We start from the raw sequence: 24,438 nt of genomic DNA, 5'->3' as shown, positions 1-24,438 counted from the left end.
CTCAGCGGGTCAGGCAGCATCTGTGGAGAACATGGATAGGTGACGTTTCACAGAGTGCTGGAGTAACTCAGCGGGTCAGGCAGCATCTGTGGAGAACATGGCTAGGTGACGTTTCACAGAGTGCTGGAGTAACTCAGCGGGTCAGGCAGCATCTGTGGAGAACATGGATAGGTGATGTTTCGGATCAGGACCCTTCTTCCTCAGATGCTGCCTGGCCCACTGAATTACTCCAGCATGGTGTCTTTTTTTTGTAAACCAGTATCTGCAGTTCCTTGTGTCTCTCCCATCTGCGCATTCTTTGCAAGCATGCAGTACCCATACAAACAGAGCAGAGGCTGTTAATTAAGAAAGCTATCATTTGAATTTGTTAGCAAAAGGTTGCAGAGATGGCAGAGTTTGACCACTCTAATGTTCAGCCCGATCGGTCAGTTTGAAGAATGGGAACAATTCCTGTGTGTCTGCTCCTTACCCATGTGTGACTGGCAAATATTTGGTTTCATTCTATCTTGTTGTATCATCTTCTTTACTATCCTTGGGGAATGTGCGGTGCTTTTTTATACGCTGTTGACCTTGGATTAAAGGAATAGTCACCAATTTGTAGTTCTAATTGCCTTTTAATCTTATTTCACAAAGATGTCTCCATCTGTTCTAATGTTAATGATGCAGGTTAACTCCATGGCAACTCTTTTAGCTTGTTTGCATTTATTCAACATTTTCTGTGACATCCAAATGTATAAAAAAAGACCCCATTAAAATCCCTTTGAAAGGGGAATAGTGAGTGCCTGGCTGTACTCTGGGGGAAAGCTGGTTAGAAGAATGGTACTAATTGGATGGGCTTTTCAGAAACCTGGCGCAGGCTGTAAGGTTCTATAATTGTGATATTTTCATGTTGTTACCTAACAAAATTCTGGTATTTTATCATTGCCTTTGTACTCCCATCATTTAATTTACGTGTAGAAAAATCAACAGAAAATCTTCTACTTAGCAAGTGCAAAACAAAGGTCCTGTGAATTATTGACCCAGAATGAAATTTAAGCTGTGATGATCCGAATTGAAATACTATAATGTGCATCTGTGTTGATTAACCGCGTGTGAAATTGGATATGGTCTGAGACATAACGAGGAAATGAAAGCAGTAATAATTTATATAATTGAAATAAAAGTTGTTTTTTACAAACATTGCCTACTTCAGGCTTCACGCCTTACTTATGTTTACATGTGTTAATCAATCTGCATCTTTTAAATCGTCTAACTTTCATTAAATATAAACTGTTAAAATGTATTTTGCATTTTCAAAATGTATTTTGAAATGTTCTTAAGATTTGGATGTTTTTTTGTTTTTTTTTTTGTTTATTTTATTAGAAGTTAATACAGTACAAAACAGTACAGTGGAACCTAATTTTAGGTGCCAACTATGTAATACTGTAATCCATTCTATGTACAACCTCTAGTTTTATGTTATGAGAAAGAAGTAAGCAAGACAAGAAAAAGAAAACAATAGAAAGAGGAAAAAGTGGAAAAATAGATGGTAGAGAGTAGAAAAACGTGAAGTGTGTATATAAAAAAATAAAAAAGGAAGAGAGAAAGTGGAAAGTAGAAATAGAAGAGAAGGCCCCTTAAAAGAGACTTTTTCAAATCTGTATTCGGAGATGTAGATCTATCCGCGTCATGAAATGAAATCAGCAATCTTTACGGTACTGCTGCATCACAAGATTCCAAAAAGTCGATGAAAGGAGACCAACTCCTTAAGAATTGGTCATATTTATCTATTAGTCGGAGTCTCATTTCTTCAAGGCGTGCTATGTTTTTTTAAATAACAAGATGTAACAGATGTTTAAGAAGGGAAACTGCAGATGCTGGAAAATCGAAGGTAGACAAAAATGCTGGAGAAACTCAGCGGGTGAGACAGCATCTATGGAGCGAAGGAAATAGGCGACGTTTCGGGTCTCGAAACGAGACCCGAAACGTTGCCTATTCCTTCGCTCCATAGATGCTGTCTCACCCGCTGAGTTTCTCCAGCATTTTTGTCTACCAAGATGTTAAAGATTGTCATCTGAAAATGTGTTCCTTTCCTCATCAATCCCCAAATAAAAGCTGCTAGTTTCCTGGAAAGTTATCAGTTCTAGATGCACCACACGAGGCACTGATTCAACATAGTCCACGCACTCACATGCTGAACTTTAAGTTTAGCATCAAAATCCAATGTGCTGGAGAAACTCCATGGGTCAGGCAGCATCTGCGGAGGGAAAGGATAGATCACGTTTGGGACGGAATAGTGTGACAAATAGGTGTGCAGCAGGTGGCGAGGAGGGGTTTAAGTTTAGCATCCTTCTAATGCAGAGATTAATTTAAACAGAAAGGCTTTAGTGCTTTTCCTGGATTAGGGGGAAATTTACACATTTGTTCAAAATTTATTTATTTATTAAAAAAAAAATTAAAAATAGACTTTATTCAAGTAATAAACATATACAATACATGAACTGTGCAAAAAAATCATCCGACATTTTCGGAGGCTATACAAACATTCAATACTATTTACACACATTGCTCAAGTTTCATCAATTTCTCCCCCACCCTTCCCACTGCCGTGGAATCCCTCCCCTTATTTTGACCACATGCTAGAAAGATAAGTGGGATAGTGATTCTGCGTTTCAAGGCTTGGATTTTGTGTGCGTTTGTCCAGCTTCTGGAAGCTGTTGGAACGGGCTGGGGGTGTCAGCAGTTGTCCTCTTGCATTGATAATCCAGCCCACTGTGCTGAGGATTACTAAAGCAAATAGGCAGAAATGTAAGCTGGGTTAAAGGACTTATACATGAGTAGCATCATTCAACAGTGTGCAGTTATTGCAGTTGGACTCTTGACGTAAACCATCATTTGGATAACAATTTAACAGTTAGTGTCTTATTTTTCTTTCTTTCTTTCTCCCCTTCCCCCCCCCCCCCTTGATTTTAAATCCATACAATTGCAAATTAGTGCAGTTTTAAAAATGCGTTGAAGCTGGGGTTTTTTTTGCAATGAATTTATCATGGATTCCTATCATAACACACAGTGCTGGAGTAACCCAGCGGGCCAGGAATGGTAAAAACAATGTTTTAGGTTGGCTTAACATGAAATGTAATCTACCCATTCCCTTCATAGATGCTGCCTGACCCGCTGAGTTACTCCAGCACTTTGTGTTTTACTGGAGGTTCCAGCGTCTGCAGTTTCTTGTCACTCCAGGTTCAACGACTGCGGAGGTAAACTGCATCTTATTGCTGAATTTGAATTGATTTGGTTAATTGCAGTCAGAATGAGTGTGGAATGTTCTTGTTTGAACTTGCTTGAAGAAACTTTGGCGTCTACTTCTGTAGCAAAATGATCATTTGGATAAACTAAATTATTTTAACCAAATGCAAATACATGCCAAATCCACCCAGTTGGGAGAAACGTTAAGAAAAAATGAAGATAGTAAGAATATAATAAATGTAGAGAAAATACAAATAAAATCTGTACAAGAGAGTTTGGAGCTTACATCCTATCTTTGGATGTAATGTCCTCACTTATATTGGCCTTTGCAATGATTGCAAGATACTGTAGTACAAATCAGTTAGTTAGAAAACGGTGTTCCGATTGAAGTAATTTAGTGTTTTCCCAGTGGAGGGAGAGGCTGAATAGCAGTGGTTCACGGCAGCTGTGCAATAAGTGAAGTGCCTAATTGAAATTGATAATGTTTTAATAAAATCATGGCCCATAGTGCATAAATGAGGCAAATCTCTGGCATCTGATGGCATCTCCCAAAGGCACTCAAACTGGGGAGGGGCAAATGTCACACTTGACTCTAAATCCAAACAAGGCCAATTTTCTGATGCCACTTTATTTAAGTATGTAACAAAGAACCCAAATAATTGAGATTCTAGCAACTTCCCCATAATTGATGTAACCTTAATACATAAATATATGTAACTTAATAAAACCGCTGAGCTGCAGTAACTCAGTGAGTCAGGCAGGATCTCTGGAGGGGTGATAGGTGAAGAGTTCCAACCCGAAATGTCAAATAGTCTGAAGAAGGGTCCCGACTTGAAATATGACCTAGCTTTATCCTCCAGAGATGCTGCCTGACCCGCTGAGTTACTCCAGCACTCTGTGAAACGTCACCTAGCCATGTTCTCCACAGATGCTGCCAGACCCGCTGAGTTACTCCAGCACTCTGTGAAACGTCACCTAGCCATGTTCTCCACAGATGCTGCCTGACCCGCTGAGTGACTCCAGCACTCTGTGAAACGTCACCTATCCATGTTCTCCACAGATGCTGCCTGACCCACTCAGTTATGGTGCAGCAGCATCTATGGAGGTAAGGAAATAGACAACGTTTCGGGCCGAAATGCTTCTGGAAATAGGCAACGTTTTGGGCGTCACCTATCCATGTTCTCCACAGATGCTGCCTGACCCGCTGAGTTACCCCAGCACTCTGTGGAACATATGTGCTTTTTTTGTAAATGGTCATCAGCAGTTTCTTGTCTACTAACAGATATTTTGAAGTATTCACTTGCATGGTGAGAATTGTCCACGTGATAATCCTCAGATTCTGCACAGAAATGATTATTCACTTGAACTGTTGTGGCAGGAACCTTGCGGCTTGGAGCAGTATTTGATTGGGAGGTAGGATTTAGGCTAAACTCTTCATTCTCTGGTTAGTGTCGATGTAATAACCATAAATACATCAACCTGATGCCTTCATGTTCTACCATGTACATCAAGACGTGGATGAAGCAGAGTTCCACGGCTGAGTTTGAAGACAATGATTTACTTTACTAAATGTGGATGTGGAAGAAGGTAGACCAACAAAACAGACACGTGTCTGGAGATGTGCAGAAATTTGAGGTGTAGATTTGTAATCATACAGATTCAAGTTGTTAATTGGAGAGCTGTGCAGATGCAGAGGGCTCTGGGTTTGCATGTACTGTACACAAGTCATTAAATGGGGCGCCAGCTGGAAAGAAAATCAGAGAATATTGTAAGCAGTAATTAAAGGGGAGGAGTGAGAATTGGAAACGGCATCATCTTGGGCTAGAGGACTGGCAAACGAGAAGCTAAACACACTGCCAAAACAAACAGTGGGGCCAGGGCGAGAAAGAATGCTTTCAAACTGTTAATGGCCATAGAAACGTGAAGCAATGATATTCTCACAACTGTAGCCACAATAGACTGTAATGTATTCTAAGAAAAGTAAGGAGATTCCTGTTGTGCAGCTTTTTATAAAGGACCTAGTTGCCTGCCAGAGTCTTCTCTGACAGACATTACCGTTAGATTAAAAAAAATTAAGTCCTACTTCCATTAGTGGCTGTATCAGTTGGTGTAACTATTGGAACACAGAGCATTACAGCAGAGGACCAGGCACTGGCCCACGATACTGGTTTAAATGTGTATGCTCTATATCCCTTGATTCCCTGACTGTTCATGTATCAGTCTAAATGTATGTTAAATAAGGCGGCACGGTGGAGCAGCAGTGGAGTTGCTGCCTTAAGGTCCTGTCCCACTTTCACAACCTAATTCACAACCTTTTTTACTCGTGGACGTTTTTCACCATTGATGATAGCTGTAGGTAGCCGAGTACCTACGACTAGCATCACGACCTGCTACGATCTACCTATGACCTCCTAAGACCTCGTGACGACCATGCTGCGAGTATGAGTCAAGGGTAAACTCGGCAGAGGTCGTGAATTAGGTCGTGAAAGTGGGACTGGTCTTTTACAGCACCGGAGACCAGGGTTCGATCCTGACTATGGGTGCTCTCTGCAGGGCATTAGTACGTTCTCCCTGTGACCACATGGGTTTTCTCCGGCTTTCTCACACATTTCAAACCATGCAGGTTAATTGGTTAATAGTCCCTGGTGTGTAGGGTGGAACTAGTGTACGGGGATCGTTGGTTAGCATGGACTCAGTGGGCTGAAGGGCCTGTTTCCATTGTGTATTTCTAAACTAAACTAAACTAAATATTGCTATTGCCATCGTGCCTGGCAGTGTGTTCCAACCACATGCTATTCTATGTATGTTTGTAAATAAAAACTTACCTGTAAACCTCCTTTTAATTTTCCCCCCTCACCTTAAAGCTATACCCATATTACATCCAAGGTCTCTAACTCTGCTTAATAATTAACTAAACAAATTTGGTGGTCTATCATTAAAAACTATTGTTGCCCATGTATAGACATTATACTAGAAAACCTGGACTTTTTACCTTTTGGAAGGTCTATCAGCAGCAAAAAAGGAGAGAAGCTGGCAGGTGAGGCAGAATCTGTGGAGAGAAATGGACAGATGATGTTTCGAGTTGAGACCATTTCTCTAGGCAAGGGGTAGAGGGAAAGTAGCCAATATAGATTCCGGCATTTTCAGTTCCTTGTGCCTCTATATGGATGGCATGTTTACAGTTGCAATATTTTTGATGTCTTTGTGTGTCCCTTAATTGCAGTCTTGTCTCATCTATTTACTGAAATGAGAGGTCAAATTGGTAATTCTCTCAGAATATCCTGTTGATGGAAAGCAAGTTTGAGAATGCAATTTCAGAACAATTACCAAATTGTAGAGATAAACTGCAATGTTTTGAATTACTGCCAATCATTGTAGCTTCCAAAGACAGGGAATTTATTGAACTTTGATTTACTTTCTTACATTTTATAAACCGTGTGCCTTTTTCAAAGTAGGACCTTTGTGCCATCTCCACCAAGATACAGTTGGAGACCAGTTTTGTTCTTGGCATAGTAGCAGAGATTGTAGAAACATAGAGACATAGACAATGGGTGCAGGAGTAGACTATTCGGCCCTTCGAGCCAGCACCGCCATTCATTATGATCATGGCTGATCTTCTCAAATCAGTACCGCGTTCCAGCATTTTCCCCATTTCCCATGATTCCGTTAGCCCTAAGCGCTAACTCCCTCTTGAAAGCATCCAGTGAATCGACCTCCACTGCCTTTGTGGCAGAGAATTCCACAGATTCACAACTCTCTGGGTGAAAAAGAGTTTCCTCATCTCAGTCCTAAATGGCCTACCCCTTATTCTTAAACTGTGACCCCTGGTTCTGGACTCTCCCAACATCGGGAACAATTTTCTCCAGGTGCTCCTATTTCCTCCCACATCTGAAAGACATGCAGGTATGTAAGTTAATTGGCCTTTTAAAAACAAATACCCCTAATGTGTAGGGAGTGGATGCGAAAGTAGGATAACATAAAACTCGTGTGAATGGATGATTGATGGTCGACATGTTTCCCTGTTTCCATGCAAAACACATAATCAGTAGTCCCCGGAAAAGAGGATTTGTTTCTGCTGATTACAGTTGCTAACTTCATAGCAACAAGTGCCTACTTTGTGTAAAATGAAGCATTGATCTAAATATTCCAGGAAACACAATCATCCTGGCAGAATCTCTGCATGTGGTCATACTGAAGTAAATAAGTGTTACAGCTGATGTCCGAGTTTGATTGAGTAGGTATGTTAGATTTAGGAACCAAGGTGGATGAATCGAGTTGGGATGCGGATCAGACTTGAGGGGGAGGAATAGCTTAAAAGGATAGAAAGTGCTGCAGTAACTCAGCGGGTCAGGCAGCATCTGTGGAGAACATGGATAGGTGACGTTTCACTGAGTGTTGGAGTAACTCAGCGGGTCAGGCAGCATCTGTGGAGAACATGGATAGGTGACGTTTCACAGAGTGCTGGAGTAACTCAGCGGGTCAGGCAGCATCTGTGGAGAACATGGATAGGTGACGTTTCACAGAGTGCTGGATTAGCTCAGCGGGTCAGGCAGCATCTGTGGAGAACATGGATAGGTGGCGTTTCACAGAGTGCTGGAGTAGCTCAGCGGGTCAGGCAGCATCTGTGGTGAACATGGATAGGTGACGTTTCACAGAGTGCTGGAGTAACTCAGCGGGTCAGGCAGCATCTGTGGTGAACATGGATAGGTGACGTTTCACAGAGTGCTGGAGTAACTCAGCGGGTTAGGCAGCACCTGTGGAGAACATGGATAGGTGACGTTTCACAGAGTGCTGGAGTAACTCAGCGGGTGCAGCAGCATCTATGGAGCTAAGGAAATAGGTAACGTTTCGGGTCGAAACCCTTCCGGGTTTCGGCCCGAAACGTTGCCTATTTCCAGAAGGGTTTTGGCCTGAAATGTTGCCTATTTCTTTCGAGGTGGGAGTGAGGAGAGGCAGGGCAATGTGTGGCAGGTAACAGGTGGACACAGATGAAGGAGTTTTTTGATGGGCAGATGGTTGAACAGCTTACTCTTGTTCCTGGACATTCTTTGTCAAATTTCTTTGACAATTATAAACTTCAGATGCAGAAAATCTGAAATAAAACACTGCGGAAACACTTAGCAAGTCGGGCAGCATCTTTGGAGAGAAACATTACTATATTTTCTTTCTATAGAGACACTAAAAGCCTTGCCAAGTCGCACTATTACTCATGCAAACAATTGAGGCTTTTTATGTGTAGAATGGAACTGCAGATACTGGTTTAAACCGAAGATAGACACAAAAAGCTGGAGTAATTCAGCGGGACAGGCAGCATGCCTGGAGAGGAGGAATGGGACCTTCGACCCAAAACATCACCTATTTCCTTCTCTCCAGAGATGTTGCTTGCCCCGCTGAGTTACTCCAGCTTTTTGTGTCCATTGAGTCTTCTTATGTCCTGCAGAGTAAGTTGATAAGATGAGCTTCCAGAATTCCTAAAACAAATTCTGGCCTCTGTGTTTCTGAAATCTACTTAAGTACACGTAACATCAACAAAATCTAGATTTCAAACCCAAGGATAAAGGAATTGTAATTTCCACCGTTCCTTCAAGATGTAGGATTCCAAAGTTACTGCTGGATTTGCTTTTAATTTTCCTCATTGTTTTACTCAATCTGCTTCACGACTGGCCTTGAGTGATTCAGTGTGGAAACAGGCCCTTCGGCCCAACGCCCACAATGTCCCAGCTACACGAGTCCCACTTGCCTGTGCTTGGTCCATATATCTCCAAACCTGTCCTATCCATGTACCTGTCTAACTGTTTCTTAAACTGTTTCTTAAACCCTGCCTCAACTACCTCTGCTGGCAGCTTGTTCCAAACGCCCACCACCCCTTGTGTGAAAAAGTTACCCCTCGGAGATGAGGAAAACCTTTTTCACACAGAGGGCTGTGAATCTGTGGAATTCTCTGCCTCAGAAGGCGGTGGAGGTCAATTCTCTGGATGCGTTCAAGAGAGAGTTAGATAGTGCTCTTAAAGATAGCGGAGTCAGGGGTTATAGGGAAAAGGCTGGAACGGGGTACTGATTGTGGATGAACAGCCTTGATCACAGTGACTGGCAGCTGTCTCGAAGGGCCTAATGGCCTACTGCACCTATTGTCTATTCCTATTAAATCTTTTCCCCTTCATCTTGAACTTATGTCCTCTGGTCCTCGATTCCCCTACTCTGGGCAAGAGACTGTGCATCTACCCGATCTATTCCTCTCATGATTTTGTACACCTCTCTAAGAGCGCTCCTCATCCTCCTGCGCTCCATGGAATAGAGACCCAGCCTACTCAACCTCTCCCTGTAGCTCACACCCTCTAGTCCTGGCAACATCCTTGTAAATCTTTTCTGAATCCTTTCAAGTTTGACAATATCTTTGCTACAACATGGTGCCCAGAACTGAACACAAAATTCTTCAGGGATGAAAATCTTCCATCCTTATCCAGTTAGTGCTGTGCATCCAGCCACATTATTGTGGTTGACGTTAACTCTCCCTCAGTCCAAGGACAACTGGAGAACACAGCATTGCCCTTGTGCATCATGCGGACAAAACATTTTAAATTTAAAAAACATGCTCCCTCATTTCTTTAGATGTAATCCTAAAGAGAATCCAAACATAAGTCCAGGGCTCCTTAAAATAGTTCCTCCTTCAAGCTTATTGGTGCTTATGTTTTAATTTGCACTTGTGACCTCCGCTTCAACCAAATCCAAGCTAATTAATATTTGTGGCAGCATCATCCTGTGGCTTAGGAGGATATCATTTTCTCCATTGTGACTAAAATGGAGCCACTCATTTATTTTTATTTATTCTTATTTCCATTCTCTGGTCCACAGATGACGTATTCACCTTCTTTAATTTGCTATTGCAGAATGAGGTGGCCAGATCTATCCATTCCTTTGAGACATATGATATATTGGCCAATTAATGAGCCTGTCCCACTGTACGAGTTTCTCCCGAGTTTGCCCTGATTCGAACTCGGAGAATTACGGTAATGGCAACTCGTAGGTACTTGGGGCTCTTGTGGACATTTTTCAACACGTTGAAAAATCTTCACGAGTCTTCACGAGCTTACCGCGTTTCCCCGAGTACCTGCCGTTAGCGATACAAGCTGCTAAGAGATGTCCCGAGCTCCGACGTACCCGCTACGTACATTCTACGTACTTACCACGAGTTTGATTTTTGTTAAAACTCGGGAGAGCTCTTGGACGAACTCGTGCAGTGGAACAGGCCCTTAAGGCTCAATAACTGGCATGAACTCATTGGGCTAAGGGACCCGTTTCCATGCTGTATCTTTCAGGAGTGAAAATCTCGCCCACATTGGCCAACAATGTCCCAGCTACCCAAGTAGGACTAGGGTAGGTGGGACATTGTTGGCCGGTGTGGGCGAGTTGGGCCGACAGATGGCACAATGGGCTAAGTGTTCGGCTGGCGACCGGAAGGTAGCCGGTTCGAATCCCGCTTGGAGTGCATACTGTCGTTGTGTCCTTGGGGCAAGACACTTCACCCACCTTTGCCTGTGTGTAATGTAATGTAATTATGTGAAGCACTTTGGGGTCAATGCAAGTTGACTGAAAATGTTCTATATAAATAAGATTATTAATGCATTTCGTTGTCTCTGTACTGTACACTGACAATGACAATGACAATTAAAATTGAATCTGAATCTGAATCTGAAGGGCCTGATTACACACTGTATTACTCTATGACTGACTCGAATCAACTCTGTTCAATTCAATACTGCACACACCATTTTTCTGAAGTAGGAACAAGTCCTGGAACAATGGCCAGTTGGCTCTTCAAGGCAGACAGTTAAGGCAACAAAGATTGTGTATCTTTGGAACAAGTGACGTTGTTGCTTAAGATAGACATAAAAAGCTGGAATAACTCAGCAGGTCAGACAACATCTATGGAGAAAAGAAATAGGTGGCCCTTCTTGCTTATTTGGTTCTAATTCCCTTCATCTTGATTTTGTGTTCCATGGACAAGGCGAGGTTGAAAATTAAATTGTGTAGAAGATGGACACAAAATGCAGGAGTAACTCAGCGGGACAGGCAGCATCTCTGCAGAGAACTTTGTCTACACAGATGCTGCCTGACCCGCTGTGTTACTCCAGCATTTTGTGTCCATCTTTGGTGTAAACCAGGATCTGCAGTTCCTTCCTACACATTAAATTGTGCAGGATGTATTCAACATCCTGTCCACTGTACATCTTTATTCTGACATGCGTACCTAGCAGACTATGATTCCTGGCTTTACCTATCAATTAATTCAATGTCAACTCCCCACTATATAAAAACTCACCCACTAAATGTCTTCAGAAGTCAGTGACTCTAAGCCTTGCATGCTGATGTAATCTGCTGTTTTAGAGAATGTTAATTTTCAGTGTTGCTGTCTATTTTTAGGTGTTGCGTGCATTGGGACACTTGCATCAGTCAGTTGTACGTGTGGCAGCTGCACTGGTGTTGCTGTTTAATCTGTCTGCGTGTTGGCTATGGGAGATTGGAGAGTGGAAATCATGCCTGTTCCAGAACCGACACCAGGTACGTCCGTACTAACTCTCCCCATGTTGGTTATTAAAATGGCACAAAGCAATATGGTGATATAGCTTGACTAATTCAATTGCTAGATTGCTGCTGTTGATTTGTAACGGGCTGAGGGCGGACATACAATCTGGGTATTTCTGATCTTTGATGAAGTGAAATGTGCTGCATAAAAGACAGCTATATGTCTCCCCCATGAGGACTGCGGTTTAAAGCGGTACTTTGTTACGAATCTTTATCCAGCATCTTTTACAATTAAATCATTCAAACGTCTTGGTGAGTAAATGGATGTGAATTTAAAGATGATGCACGTGTTGTTTCGCTCTCCTTCCAGCACATGCTCTGTCCTCTTCAGGGAAATGATGTGTGCAGTATTGAATTAGAAACATAGAAACATAGAAATTAGGTGCAGGAGTAGGCCATTCGGCCCTTCGATCCTGCACCGCCATTCAATATGATCATGGCTGATCATCCAACTCAGCATCCCGTACCTGCCTTCTCTCCATACCCCCTGATCCCCTTAGCCACAAGGGCCACATCTAACTCCCTCTTAAATATAGCCAATGAACTGGCCTCAACTACCCTCTGTGGCAGAGAGTTCCAGAGATTCACCACTCTCTGTGAACAGAGTTGATTGAAAGACACAGATTGGAGCCGGGTCTTTCAGCCCCTATGAGTTCACGTTCACACCAACCATTGATCACACCAGTTGTATGTTGTCCTTCTTTCCCACCCACTCCCTTTACACTCGGGCCAATTTACAGACGACAATAAACATACAAACCTGGAAGTCCTTGGGATGTGGGAGGGAACTCACGCAGTCGCAGGGAGAACGTGCAAACTCCACATGCTCAGCACCCAAGGTCAGGATTAAGCCTGGGTGTGTGATGCTGAGGGCAGCAGCTCTGCCGGTGATGCCACCGCAGTGTTTCCGATCACTCTGGTAGAATGGCCTTTCCTGGAATGGCACAGTAATCTAGTTACCATCGTGATGGTGATTCTCTAACATAGTGAACTAGTAACCAGAAGCAGGGATATTGATCTGCAGATGACTGTTTGGACAGCATCACTTCTTTGGGTAATTTAAATTCAAGTAAATAAATAACTTTAGAATGAAAATGTTGTGTGTCACTAAATTAAGCCCATCTGGTCCAGCAATATTCTTGTGACAAAGGCAATCTCTTGTTCTGACTCAATGAAGCCTACACAAGGCTCAATGCCCACTGTTCCTGAAAGGACTGAGTTTGTAATTACTGATGGGCGATAAATGTTGTCTTTGTCCATGACGCCCACATTCTGTGAATGAATTGAATAAAATGGACCAATTCATAATAGATGTAATCGGTGCAGAAGCTGGTGGTAAATGTTTATAGATACAGCATGGAAACAGGTACATCAGCCCACTGAGTCCACCACCACCATCAACCACATCTTCTATGTTTGCCCACTTTCCCATCCACTCCCCCACACACACTCGTGGCAATTTACTGCAGGCATTTAACCTGCAAACCCGCACGTCTTTTAGATATGAGAGGAATCAGACTCCACATAGACAGTAAACATAGAAACATAGAAAATAGGTGCAGGAGTAGGCCATTCGGCCCTTCGAGCCTGCACCGCCATTCAATATGATCATGGCTGCTCATCCAACTCGGTATCCTGTACCTGCCCTCTCTCCATACCCCCTGATCCCCTATGTGGCCCTTGTGGCTAAAGGGATCAGGGGGTATGGAGAGAAGGCAGGAACAGGATACTGAGTTGGATGATCAGCCATGATCATATTGAATGGCGCTGCAGGCTCAAAGGGCCGCATGGCCTACTCCTGCACCTATTTTCTATGTTTTCTATGTTTCTATCCCTATAGCCACAAGGGCCACATCTAACTCCCTCTTAAATATAGCCAATGAACTGGCCTCAACTACCTTCTGTGGCAGAGAATTCCAGAGATTCACCACTCTCTGTGTGAAAAATGTTTTTCTCATCTCAGTCCTAAAAGATTTCCCCCTTATCCGTAAAGTGTGAGCCCTTGTTCTGGACTTCCCCAACTTCGGGAACAATCTTCCTGTCCAACCCCTTAAGAATTTTGTAAGTTTCTATGAGATCCCCCTTCAATCTTCCAAATTCTAACGAGTACAAGCCTTTGAGTCTATCAAGTCTTTCTTCATATGAAAGTCCTGATATCCCAGGAATCAGTCTGGTGAACCTTCTCTGTACTCCCTCTATGGCAGGAATGTCTTTCCTCAGATTAGGAGACCAAAACTGTACGCAATACTCCAGGTGTGGTCTCACCAAGACCCTGTACAACTGCAGTAGAACCTCCCTGCTCCTATACTCAAATCCTTTTGCTATGAATGCTAACATACCATTCGCTTTCTTCATTGCCTGCTGCACCTGCATGCCTACTTTCAATGACTGGTGTACCATGACACCCAGGTCTTGTTGCATCTCCCCTTTTCCTAATTGGCCACCATTCAGATAATAGTCTACTTTCCTGTTTTTGCCACCAAAGTGGACAACCTCACATTTATCCACATTATACTGCATCTGCCATGCATTTGCCCACTCACCCAGCCTACCCAAGTCACCTTGCAGCCTCCTAGTATCCTCCACACAGCTAACACTGCCCCCCAGCTTCGTGTCATCCGCAAACTTGGAGATGTTGCATTCAATTCCCTCGTCCAAATCATTAATAGATATTGTAAATAGCTGGGGTCCCAGCACTGAGCCTTGCGGTACCCCACTAGTCACTGCCTGCCATTGTGAAAAGGGCCCGTTTACTCCTACTCTTTGCTTCCTGTTTGCCAGCCAGTTCTCTATCCACATTTATACTGAACCCCCAATACCGTGTGCTTTAAGTTTGTATACTAATCTCTTATGTGGGACCTTGTCGAAAGCCTTCTGAAAGTCCAGATATAACACATCCACTGGTTCTCCATTATCCACTGTACTAGTTACATCCTCGAAAAATTCTATAAGATTCGTCAGACATGATTTACCTTTCATGAATCCATGCTGACTTTGTCCAATGATTTCACCACTTTCCAAATGGCATTCCCTCTCATTCATGCCCAGAAATTCCACTGGGCTTGATGGAATTTCCCAGTTCCATCAAGCCCTGGCCGGAATGATGGAACTCCGGCAACAATACAACAGTCTCAGCGGCTTGGAGTTTCGAAACGGCCGCTTGCTACCGGAGGCAGCAGCTCCCAAAGTCCACAGGCCGCGTCGGTCGAAGCTCCAACACTGGCGATCTCGGTGAAAGATCCCAGGCCCCGCAGTGTTTAAAGTCAGCTCCGCGATGGTACCTCAGTGCTGCACCGCCGCTGAAGCTGCAGCTCGAAGCTCTGGTCGGTCTCCGGCAGGAAAGGCCGCGCCAATCCAGGTGGTAGGCCGCGAGGAGGGGGCGAAGATGCGGCTCAGAGGATGGACACTTCCTCGCCCAGGTAGGGACTGGAGAAAACGGATTCCTCCTCCCCCGCCCCCCCGCCCCCCCAATCCCCCACATACAAAAGACTAAAAGGCCTCCAGAACAAAACTATTAACAAACTAAAAATAAATATTTTAAAAAGGGTGAAGAACGAACAGCTGCAGGTGCTACCACTTTCATAGTAGCAGTTTGTAAGAAGCTGTGCAGGGAATATGGAGAGAGATGGATCACGTGCAGGCAGAGATGACTTTAACCTGGCATGATGTTTGACACAGACATTGTGGGCTGAAGGGCCTGTTCCTGTGCTCTACCTTCTATGAATCTTCTTGTTTTCCAAATGGTCAACAGTGGATTTTTGAAACTTTTAATGTATTGTGAATTCTGGGCTCAAAAATATTTTTTCCCTTTTGCCAATGCACTTGATAAATAATGTAACCTGTACGTAAGTAACCTCTTGAGAAGGAATAGTAATATTTATTTATATAGCACTTTTAAACAAAATCACTTTGAACCAAAGTGCTTTACAGAGATTGATTAAACTAATTGAATAGATTAAATGTCAATAAATCCATATAAAATAAAAAAGAAAAAGAAAAAAGACACAGAACAGTACACTATAGAAATCAACAAGAAACGTCCCCCCACAGCAGAATTCACTGTAAGGGAAGGCACTAAAAATACCCAGTTCTCCCCCTCATAGTCCACCCGAGGTCGGGGTCTATATGTGGCCTCCTCAGCCAACTCGATGTTTTCAGGCCCTGAAGCTGGATCATCGGCGTCGGGTGAACATTGTTCAGTGGCTTGGACTGAAGCGGCCGCTTCCTCCCCGAAGACTGCAATGTCCAAAGTTCTCAGGCCGCGCAGATGCTGCAGATGCTGGAAAAACAGAAGGTGGACAAAAATGCTGGAGAAACTCAGCGGGTGAGGCAGCATCTATGGAGACCCTTGGTCTCGACCCGAAACGTCACCCATTCATTTGCTCCATAGATGCTGCCTCACCCGCTGAGTTTCTCCAGCATTTTTGTCTACCCAAGTAACTTCTTGAAATCTACTTTTCAAGTTCAAGTTCAAGTTTATCGTCATGTGTCTCTGATAGGACAATGACATTCTTGCTTTGCTTCAGCACACAGAATATAATAAACATTGACTACAAAACACATGAATAAATAAACTGATAAAGTGCAAAATGACAGATAATGGGTTATTAATGTTCAAAGTTTTGTCTGAGCCAGGTTTAATAGCCTGATGGCTGTGGGGAAGTAGCTATTCCTGAACCTGGTTGTTGCAGTCTTCAGGCTCCTGTACCTTCTACCTGAAGGTAGCAGGGAGATGAGTGTGTGGCCAGGATGGTGTGGGTCTTTGATGATACTGCCAGCCTTTTTGAGGCAGCGACTTCGATAAATCCCCTTGATGGAAGGAAGGTCAGAGCCGATGATGGACTGGGCAGTGTTTACTACTTTTTGTAGTATTTTCCTCTCCAGGGCGCTCAAATTGCCGAACCAAGCCATGATCCAACCGGTCATCATGCTCTCTACTGTGCACCTGTAGAAGTTAGAGAGAGTTCTCCTTGACAAACCGACTCTCCGTAATCTTCTCAGGAAGTAGAGGCGCTGATGTGCTTTCTTGATAATTATTGCATCAGTGTTCTCGAACCAGGAAAGATCTTCAGAGATGTGCACGCTCAGGAATTTGAAGCTCTTGACCCTTTCAACCATTGACCCGTTGATATAAACGGGACTGTAGGTCCCCATCCTACTCCTTCCAAAGTCCACAATCAGTTCCTTGGTTTTGCTGGTGCTGAGGGCCAGGTTATTGTGCTGGCACCATATGGACAGTTGCTCAATCTCTCTCAAAGTGGACGTAGACTAACATAACTTTATCAACTGTCATGTGATTCTAGTTGATTAAGCAGCCTCTTACAATTTGAGGTATTGGTGGTGGTTAAGTCCTGAAATATTATGAATACTTTGTAAATATTGAAAGGTATTTTAGACAAGATTAATGCTTCAAAATGCGTGTGTGGTTGTACTGATTTGAATTGTTTGATTCTGCTTTTCCAACAGATAGCAAGGAATTTATTTATCACTGCACATCCAGATCAAGAATGTCTCCCTGCAACAGCTTTGTTGAATCACTGTCTCTAAACACCAGTCATAATTTGAGTTTGTTTTGCACGAATGAGAATGTACAAGAATGCATCGCTTACCTCAACCAGGCACGTTGTTGTCAGATTCCTCTCTTGCACTTGGTTGAGAAAATGATGAAGTCATGGTGTCATAGTGTTATACAGCACAGGAACGAGACCCTTCAGCCCATCTCGTTGATGATAGAAACATAGAAACATAGAAAATAGATGCAGGAGTAGGCCATTCGGCCCTTCGAGCCTGCACCGCCATTCAATATGATCATGGCTGATCATCCAACTCAGTATCCTGTACCTGCCTTCTCTCCATACCCCCTGATCCCTTTAGCCGCAAGGGCCACATCTAACTCCCTCTTAAATATAGCCAATGAACTGGCCTCAACTACCTTCTGTGGCAGAGAGATCCAGAGACTCACCACTCTCTGTGTGAAAAATGTTTTTCTCATCTCGGTCCTAAAGTATTTTCCCTTTATCCTTAAACTGTGACCCCTTGTCCTGGACTTCCCCAATATCAGGAACAAACTTCCTGCATCTAGCCTGTCCAACCCCCTAAGAATTTTGTACGTTTCTATAAGATCCCCCTCAATCTTCTAAATTCTAGCGAGTACAAGCCGAGTCTATCCAGTCTTTCTTCATATGAAAGTCCTGACATCCCAGGAATCAGTCTGGTGAACCTTCTCTGTACTCCCTCAAAAGCAAGAATGTCTTTCCTCAGATTTGGAGACCAAAACTGTACACAATACTCCAGGTGTGGTCTCACCAAGACCCTGTACAACTGCAGTAGGACCTCCCTGCTCCTATACTCAAATCCTTTTGCTATGAAAGCTAACATACCATTTGCTTTCTTCACTGCCTGCTGCACCTGCATGCCTACTTTCAATGACTGGTGTACCATGACACCCAGGTCTCGTTGCATCTCCCCTTTTCATAATCGGCCACCATTCAGATAATAGTCTACTTTCCTGTTTTTGTCACCAAAGTGGATAACCTCACATTTATCCACATTATACTGCATCTGCCATGCATTTGCCCACTCACCCAGCCTATCCAAGTCACCCTGCAGCCTCCTAGCATCCTCCACACAGCTAACACTGCCCCCCATGATCACCAAGTTGCTTGGCCAATCCAGCCTCACTTGCCTACTCCTGGCCCATGTACCTACAGTACAAACCTTACCTATCCCAGTATGTGTCTGAGCGTGTCTAGATACAATAGACAATTGGTGCAGGAGTAGGCCATTCGGCCCTACGAGCCAGCACCGCCATTCAATGTGATCATGGCTGATCATCCCCAATCAGTACCCCGTTCCTGCCTTCTCCCCATGTCCCCTGACTCTGCTATTTTTAAGAGCTCTATCTAACTCTCTCTTGAAAGCATCCAGAGAATTCCACAGATTCACAACTCTCTGGGTGAAAAAGGTTTTCCTCATCTCAGTTCTAAATGGCCTACCCCTTATTAATAAACTGCGGCCCCTGATTCTGCACTCCCCCAACATTGGGAACATGTTTCCTGCCTCTAGTGTGTCAAATCCCTTAATAATCTTATATGTTTCAATACGATTCCCTCTCATCCTTCTAAACTCCAGCTTCACCCAACACCTTCGCTCAGTTCACATTAACCTACCTGATCTCCCAGTGGCTCAGCACTTCAACTCCCACTCCCATTCCGAATCTGACCTCTCTGTCCTGGGCCTCCATGGCCAGAGTGAGGACTCCTGTAAATTGGAGGAGCAGCACCTCATATTTCACTTAGGCAGTTTACACCCCAGTGGTATGAATATTGATTCTCTAATTTCAGGAGGTCCCTGCTTTCTCCCTCCCCTTCTCAGCTCTCCCTCACCCCACTGTCTCCGCCTCTGCCTTTCTTCTTCCCGCCACCCTCCCCACCCTCACATCAGTCTGAAGAAGAGTCTCGACCCGAAACGTTGCCTCTTTCCTTCACTCCATAGATGCTTCCTCACCTGCTGAGTTTCTCCAGCATTTTTTGTCTACCTTCTAAATTCCAGAGTATACAAGCCCAGCCTCTACATTCTATCAACATATGACAGTCCTGCCATCCTGGGAATTAATCTTGTAAACCTACGCTTCACTCCCTCAAAAGCAAGAATGTTCTTCCTCAAATTTGGAGAGCAAAACTGCACACAGTACTCCAGGTGTGGTCTCACTAGGGCCCTGTACAACTGTAGAAGGACCTCTTTGCTCCTATACTCAACTCCTCTTGTTATGAAGGCCAACATGCCATTCGCTTTCTTCGCTTTCTTCACTTTCTTCACATACGGTAGACAGTCAGAACCTTTCACCTAGTGTGGAAATGTCAAGGACTGAAGGGCTTATTTAAGGTGAGAGGGGCAAAGTTAAAGGAGAGGTGGGGCAGGTATATTGTTTTCCACAGAGTGGGTGGGTGCCTGAAATACGCTGCCAGGGGTGGGGGTGGAGGCAGATGCGAGAGTGATGTTTGAGGCCTTTAGCCTTGTCTACAGAGCGGATTTTCTCCAGTGTTTTTTCTTTACTCTCTGTATAAGGGAGTATGTTGCAGGAAATATTTCCTGGGCATTTGAGACCTGTGGGATGGTTTGCTAGGCTGGCAAAATACAAAAAGCAAAGTTGGAAACTCTGCAACCACAGATGCTTTCATAGTTTGGAGGGAATGTTTTCTGCAGTTATTTGTTTGCGGGCAGATGGGACTAGCTGAGATGGGGAATGGGGAAGATGGGCTGAAGGGCCTGTGGTTTGACTGAGCGACTGTATGACAGAGGATGCCAGTTGCTCTGCAGCAGCTGGTAAATCCACACTCATCCATCCCGGCAGATTCCCCATACACTAGGGATGTCCCTACGGTGGGCATTTGTAACCCAGGGAGGAGTTGTGTTTGTCCTTCAGCTTTACTGCAGTTGCACCTTTAGTATCAGTCGTTGCATAGAAACAGAGAAAATAGGTGCAGGAGGAGGCCATTCGGCCCTTCGAGCCAGCACCGCCATTTATTGTGATCATGGCTGATCGTCCCGTATCAATAGCCCGTGCCTGCCTTCTCCCCATATCCCTTGATTCCACTAGCCCCTAGAGCTCCATCTAACTCTCTCTTAAATCCATCCAGTGATTTGGCCTCCATTGCCCTCTGTGGCAGGGAATTCCATAAATTCACAACATCCTGTAGTCTTACCTGCAGCGCATTTAATAGACTGATTTGTTCAGTTTCCATGTTTACTTACTTGGTTGACATTTCTTTGAGGTTTGTGGCCTTAACATGCTCATTGTTCGCTGCGTTAGGAACTCGCCACCTTGGGATTCCCCTCGTTTTACACGGAGGACTCGCGGCAGGAGCTGAACCTGGTGGTCATTTTGAACGGCACGTATGAGCTCCTCCAACTTCATCGCAAAAGTCTCCGCACTCTGGAGGACATGGAGACGCAACACCTGAGGTCCAGCAGTGACATGGACCACCTGTACCACAGCCAGGTCAAACTAAAGGTAAACAGATGGGGAGGGACTTCTTTAGCCAGAGGGTGGTGAACCTGTGGATTGCCTCTGACTGCTGTGGGGGCCAAGTCAGTGGGTATATTTGTGGACAACTTGTTCTATTTGATTGTGCAGGCGGGGTTGATTGCATTCGTCGAAACAGGGCGGACTACGTGAAGGTTGCAATCTCCCACCCCATATTCTTGGTTCTGGGTGTTCAAGGTTATGGGGAGAAGGCAGGTGAATGGGGTTGAGTGGGAAGTCTAGCCCCACCTGCCCATGTTTGACCCCAATCCCTCGAAAGCTGTCCTGTGTCCATTTTGTGTCTTATCTTCGATGTAAACTAGCTTTTCCTTCCCCCCCATGAACGATGGTGATTGTTGTCATGCCTTTTAACCTGATTCAATCTGTTTAGGATCAACTGGAGTCTTCCCGGAGAGAGGTTGTGTCATGTCAGGAGAAGGACAGGCAGCTGCAGTTGAAGAACAGAGCTTTACATAGTTTACTGAAGAACGAAAAGGAAGAGGTATTTGTGCAAGAGATGTTTGTTACTAAATAAAACTCAATGCCTTTCTCAATTCACTTTTTTCTCTGAAGGACTCAAAGTGCTGGAGTACTTTGTTTCTGTGTGACCTCCATAATATAACATGTTAAAATCCCAGTGTTTCATGACACGATATAAACTTGATGTAAAATGTTACTTTTAAGTAACATCTTTATAGCATCCAGAATCCTTTTGCAATTTGAGGAATCTTCTGGAATCAGTGTATGATGTTGGTGTCAGATTGGTTGTGTGCCAACTTAGAAACATAGAAATTAGGTGCAGGAGTAGGCCATTCGGCCCTTCGAGACTGATCATCCAACTCATGGCTGATCATCCAACTCAGTATCCCGTACCTGCCTTCTCTCCATACCCTCTGATCCCTTTAGCCACAAGGGCCACATCTAACTCCTTCTTAAATATAGCCAATGAACTGGCCTCGACTACCCTCTGCGGCAGAGAGTTCCAGAGATTCACCACTCTCTGTGTGAAAAACTAAAGGGCAGCACAGTGGCGCAGGCTCGGGTTTGATCCTGGGTACTGCCAGTGTATAGCTTCCACCTGTGACTGTGTGGGTTTTCTCCAGGTGCTCCAGTTTCTCCCCACGTGCCAAAGACGTGCAGGCTTGTTCGTCAATTGGTCCTCGTGTGTGGAGAGTGGATGCGATAGTGCGAACTGTACTAGTGTGAATGGGTGATGGATGGTCGGCATGGACTCAGTGGCTGAAGGACCTGTTTCTGTGTTTGGTTTGGTTTAGAGATACAGCGTGGAAACGGGCCCTTCGGCCCACTAAGTCAGTGCCGACCCACAATCGACCCGACACGGTTCTTCCCTACACAATTTGCAGAAGTCGATTAACCTGCAAAACTTCACGTATTCTGGATGTGGGAGGAAACTGGAGCACTCGGAGGAAACCCACGGAGCCACAGGGAAAACATACAAACTCCGTACAAACCCGGGTCTCTGGCATGCTGTAAGGCCGCTACACCACTGCTGCGCCATCCCCGTGTACTTCAATCTGAAACAATGCAATGGCAAGAATTCAGGGCCTTGATTAAGCTGGAGCTTGTGGCAAGATGTGGGCTCACATTCCAGTCTGCCGCTTGCCGAGCTACATGCCACAGTTTGATCTCACGACTACTCCTTGTGGGCTTGTCCAGCTTTCCACTTGTGCTGTGAACTGCTTGTTCTGTACTGATTCTTTATCTCGATAGAATTCTTAACAATTTTCTTTGTTTCTCATTGCCGTTGCAAGTTACTACTCGTGAGTTTTGTTTCTCTTCAGATACAAAAATTACAAAGTATAATAGCAAGTCGAGCAACCCAGTACAATCATGACTTGAAGAGAAAGGAGCGGGAATATAATAAACTGAAAGAGCGCTTGCACCAGCTGGTCATGGACAAGAAAGATAAGAAGCTGTGTAAGTAATGCTGCAAACATGTAAAAAATCGTCAGAGGAATAGATGCGCAGAGTCTCTTGCCCAGAGTAGGGCAATCGAGGACCACACCACACAGGTTCAAGGTGAAGGGGAAAAGATTTAAAAATAATCCCAGGGGTAACTTTTCCTAATTTTCTAACTTTTACTCATGCCAAAAAATCGAAAGTCTTTCAAATCAGTCCACAGTTTATAATTTAGTTAGTGTTTTGTGTCGAAGAGCTGTTCGTAAACTGGAGGTCACGGTGAAATGTAACAATGTTGAGCTAGTGTTCACTATTTAGTTTAAGCTGATATCCATAGGGATCATAATCATACTTTACTAGCCAAGTCTGTTTTGCAACATGCGAGGAATTTGATTTGCCCTACAGCCATACCAATAAAACGCCACAAAACACACACAATACATTTGAAGTGTTGTATTCATGTTGTTGTTGTCACCAATATACATCTGATGCAATTTATCTTTCTGGCTTTTACTGCCCCCTTCTGGTATGTCAGCAGTAATACAGCAGGGGTTGAGTTTGACTTGTTCAGGCTCGGATATCGTGGCAGTAAAACCAATTGCTGTTTGTCAACACAACTCTGGAACTTCCAACAAATGTGTAGGAAGGAACTGCAGATGCTGGTTTAAACTGAAGATGGACACAAAAAGCTGGAGTCACTCAGCGGGACGGGGCGACATCACCCGTTCCTTCTCTCCAGAGATGCTGCCTGTCCCGCTGAGTTACTTCAGCTTTTTGTGTGAGCTCTGGAACTTCCACCCGTGCCCAGTCTAAAGTGGAGACCTGTCAGTGATGGAGTGTTTGTTCACAGGCTGCACTGTTGTGCATTACAGAGGGGATGTGGAGGGGTGCAGTTGTACACCCCTGGTGCGTGGATTGTGGGGAGAGGCTGGACAAGCTTGGATTGGTTTCTCTGGAGCGTCTGACATTGAGAATGGAAGTTTATAACGTTGAGAGACGTGGATAGGGTGGACAGTCAGAACCCTTATACCAGGGTGGAAATGTTAGCTTCAAGTACAGGGGATGGGGGGAGGAGGAGGAGTTTAAAGGAGATGTGCAGGGGCAAGACACAGTGGGTGGTGCCTGCAACATGCTGCCAGGTGTGATGTTGGAGGCAGATATGATAGTGTCGTTTAAGAGGCTTATAGATAGGCACATGGATTACATGTAGGCCGAAGGTCCTGTTCCTGTGCTGTACAGCTGTGCTCTCCATGCCAGACCATGTGCTCGACACTCAGCCTTGTGTTATTCAGCCTGAGCCCCAGTAATGATGGAACTACCCTGGTGTGGAGTGTAGACCTGTCCTTCATGTTTGGGGCGGGTGGAGAGAGTTCCTGTTGAATTCTGTGTGTTGCCTCACCGCTTCAGCAAATTTAGGTTAGGTTCCTGGTCATTTTTGTCGCATGTACGGAGGTAAATGACAAGCTTTATTTTGCATGCTCTCCAAACAGACCAGCTATACTATTACAGAAATACAATCAAATCAAACTCGGAGTGATTGTGTCAGATGGCACTGCAATAGAAACATAGAAATTAGGTGCAGGAGTAGGCCATTCGGCCCTTCGAGCCTGCACCACCATTCAATATGATCATGGCTGATCATCCAACTCAGTATCCCGTACCTGACTTCTCTCCATACCCTCTGA

The 24,438-nt window shown here is 44.3% G+C and overlaps 1 protein-coding gene across 3 annotated transcripts in view; it reads left to right on the top strand.

Annotated features, from left to right (window-relative positions):
* LOC129693509 (afadin- and alpha-actinin-binding protein A-like) overlaps nt 1-24,438 on the top strand; it is a 54,069-nt gene that overhangs the window by 16,803 nt on the left and 12,828 nt on the right. For all 3 annotated transcript variants that reach the window (XM_055630320.1, XM_055630321.1, XM_055630319.1), the window contains exons 2-6: nt 11,647-11,784; nt 17,275-17,426; nt 20,621-20,821; nt 21,225-21,335; nt 22,636-22,771. In XM_055630320.1, coding sequence (XP_055486295.1) covers nt 11,736-11,784; nt 17,275-17,426; nt 20,621-20,821; nt 21,225-21,335; nt 22,636-22,771 — 649 coding nt within the window. In that variant the 5' untranslated portion in view covers nt 11,647-11,735. The remainder of the gene's footprint in view (nt 1-11,646; nt 11,785-17,274; nt 17,427-20,620; nt 20,822-21,224; nt 21,336-22,635; nt 22,772-24,438) is intronic.

This window comes from Leucoraja erinacea, unplaced genomic scaffold (genome assembly GCF_028641065.1).
Source record: "Leucoraja erinacea ecotype New England unplaced genomic scaffold, Leri_hhj_1 Leri_317S, whole genome shotgun sequence".
In the NCBI taxonomy this organism is placed as follows: Eukaryota; Metazoa; Chordata; class Chondrichthyes; order Rajiformes; family Rajidae; genus Leucoraja; species Leucoraja erinaceus.
Note: the sequence above shows the minus strand (reverse complement) of the source record. Positions and strands in the feature narration are given on the sequence as shown.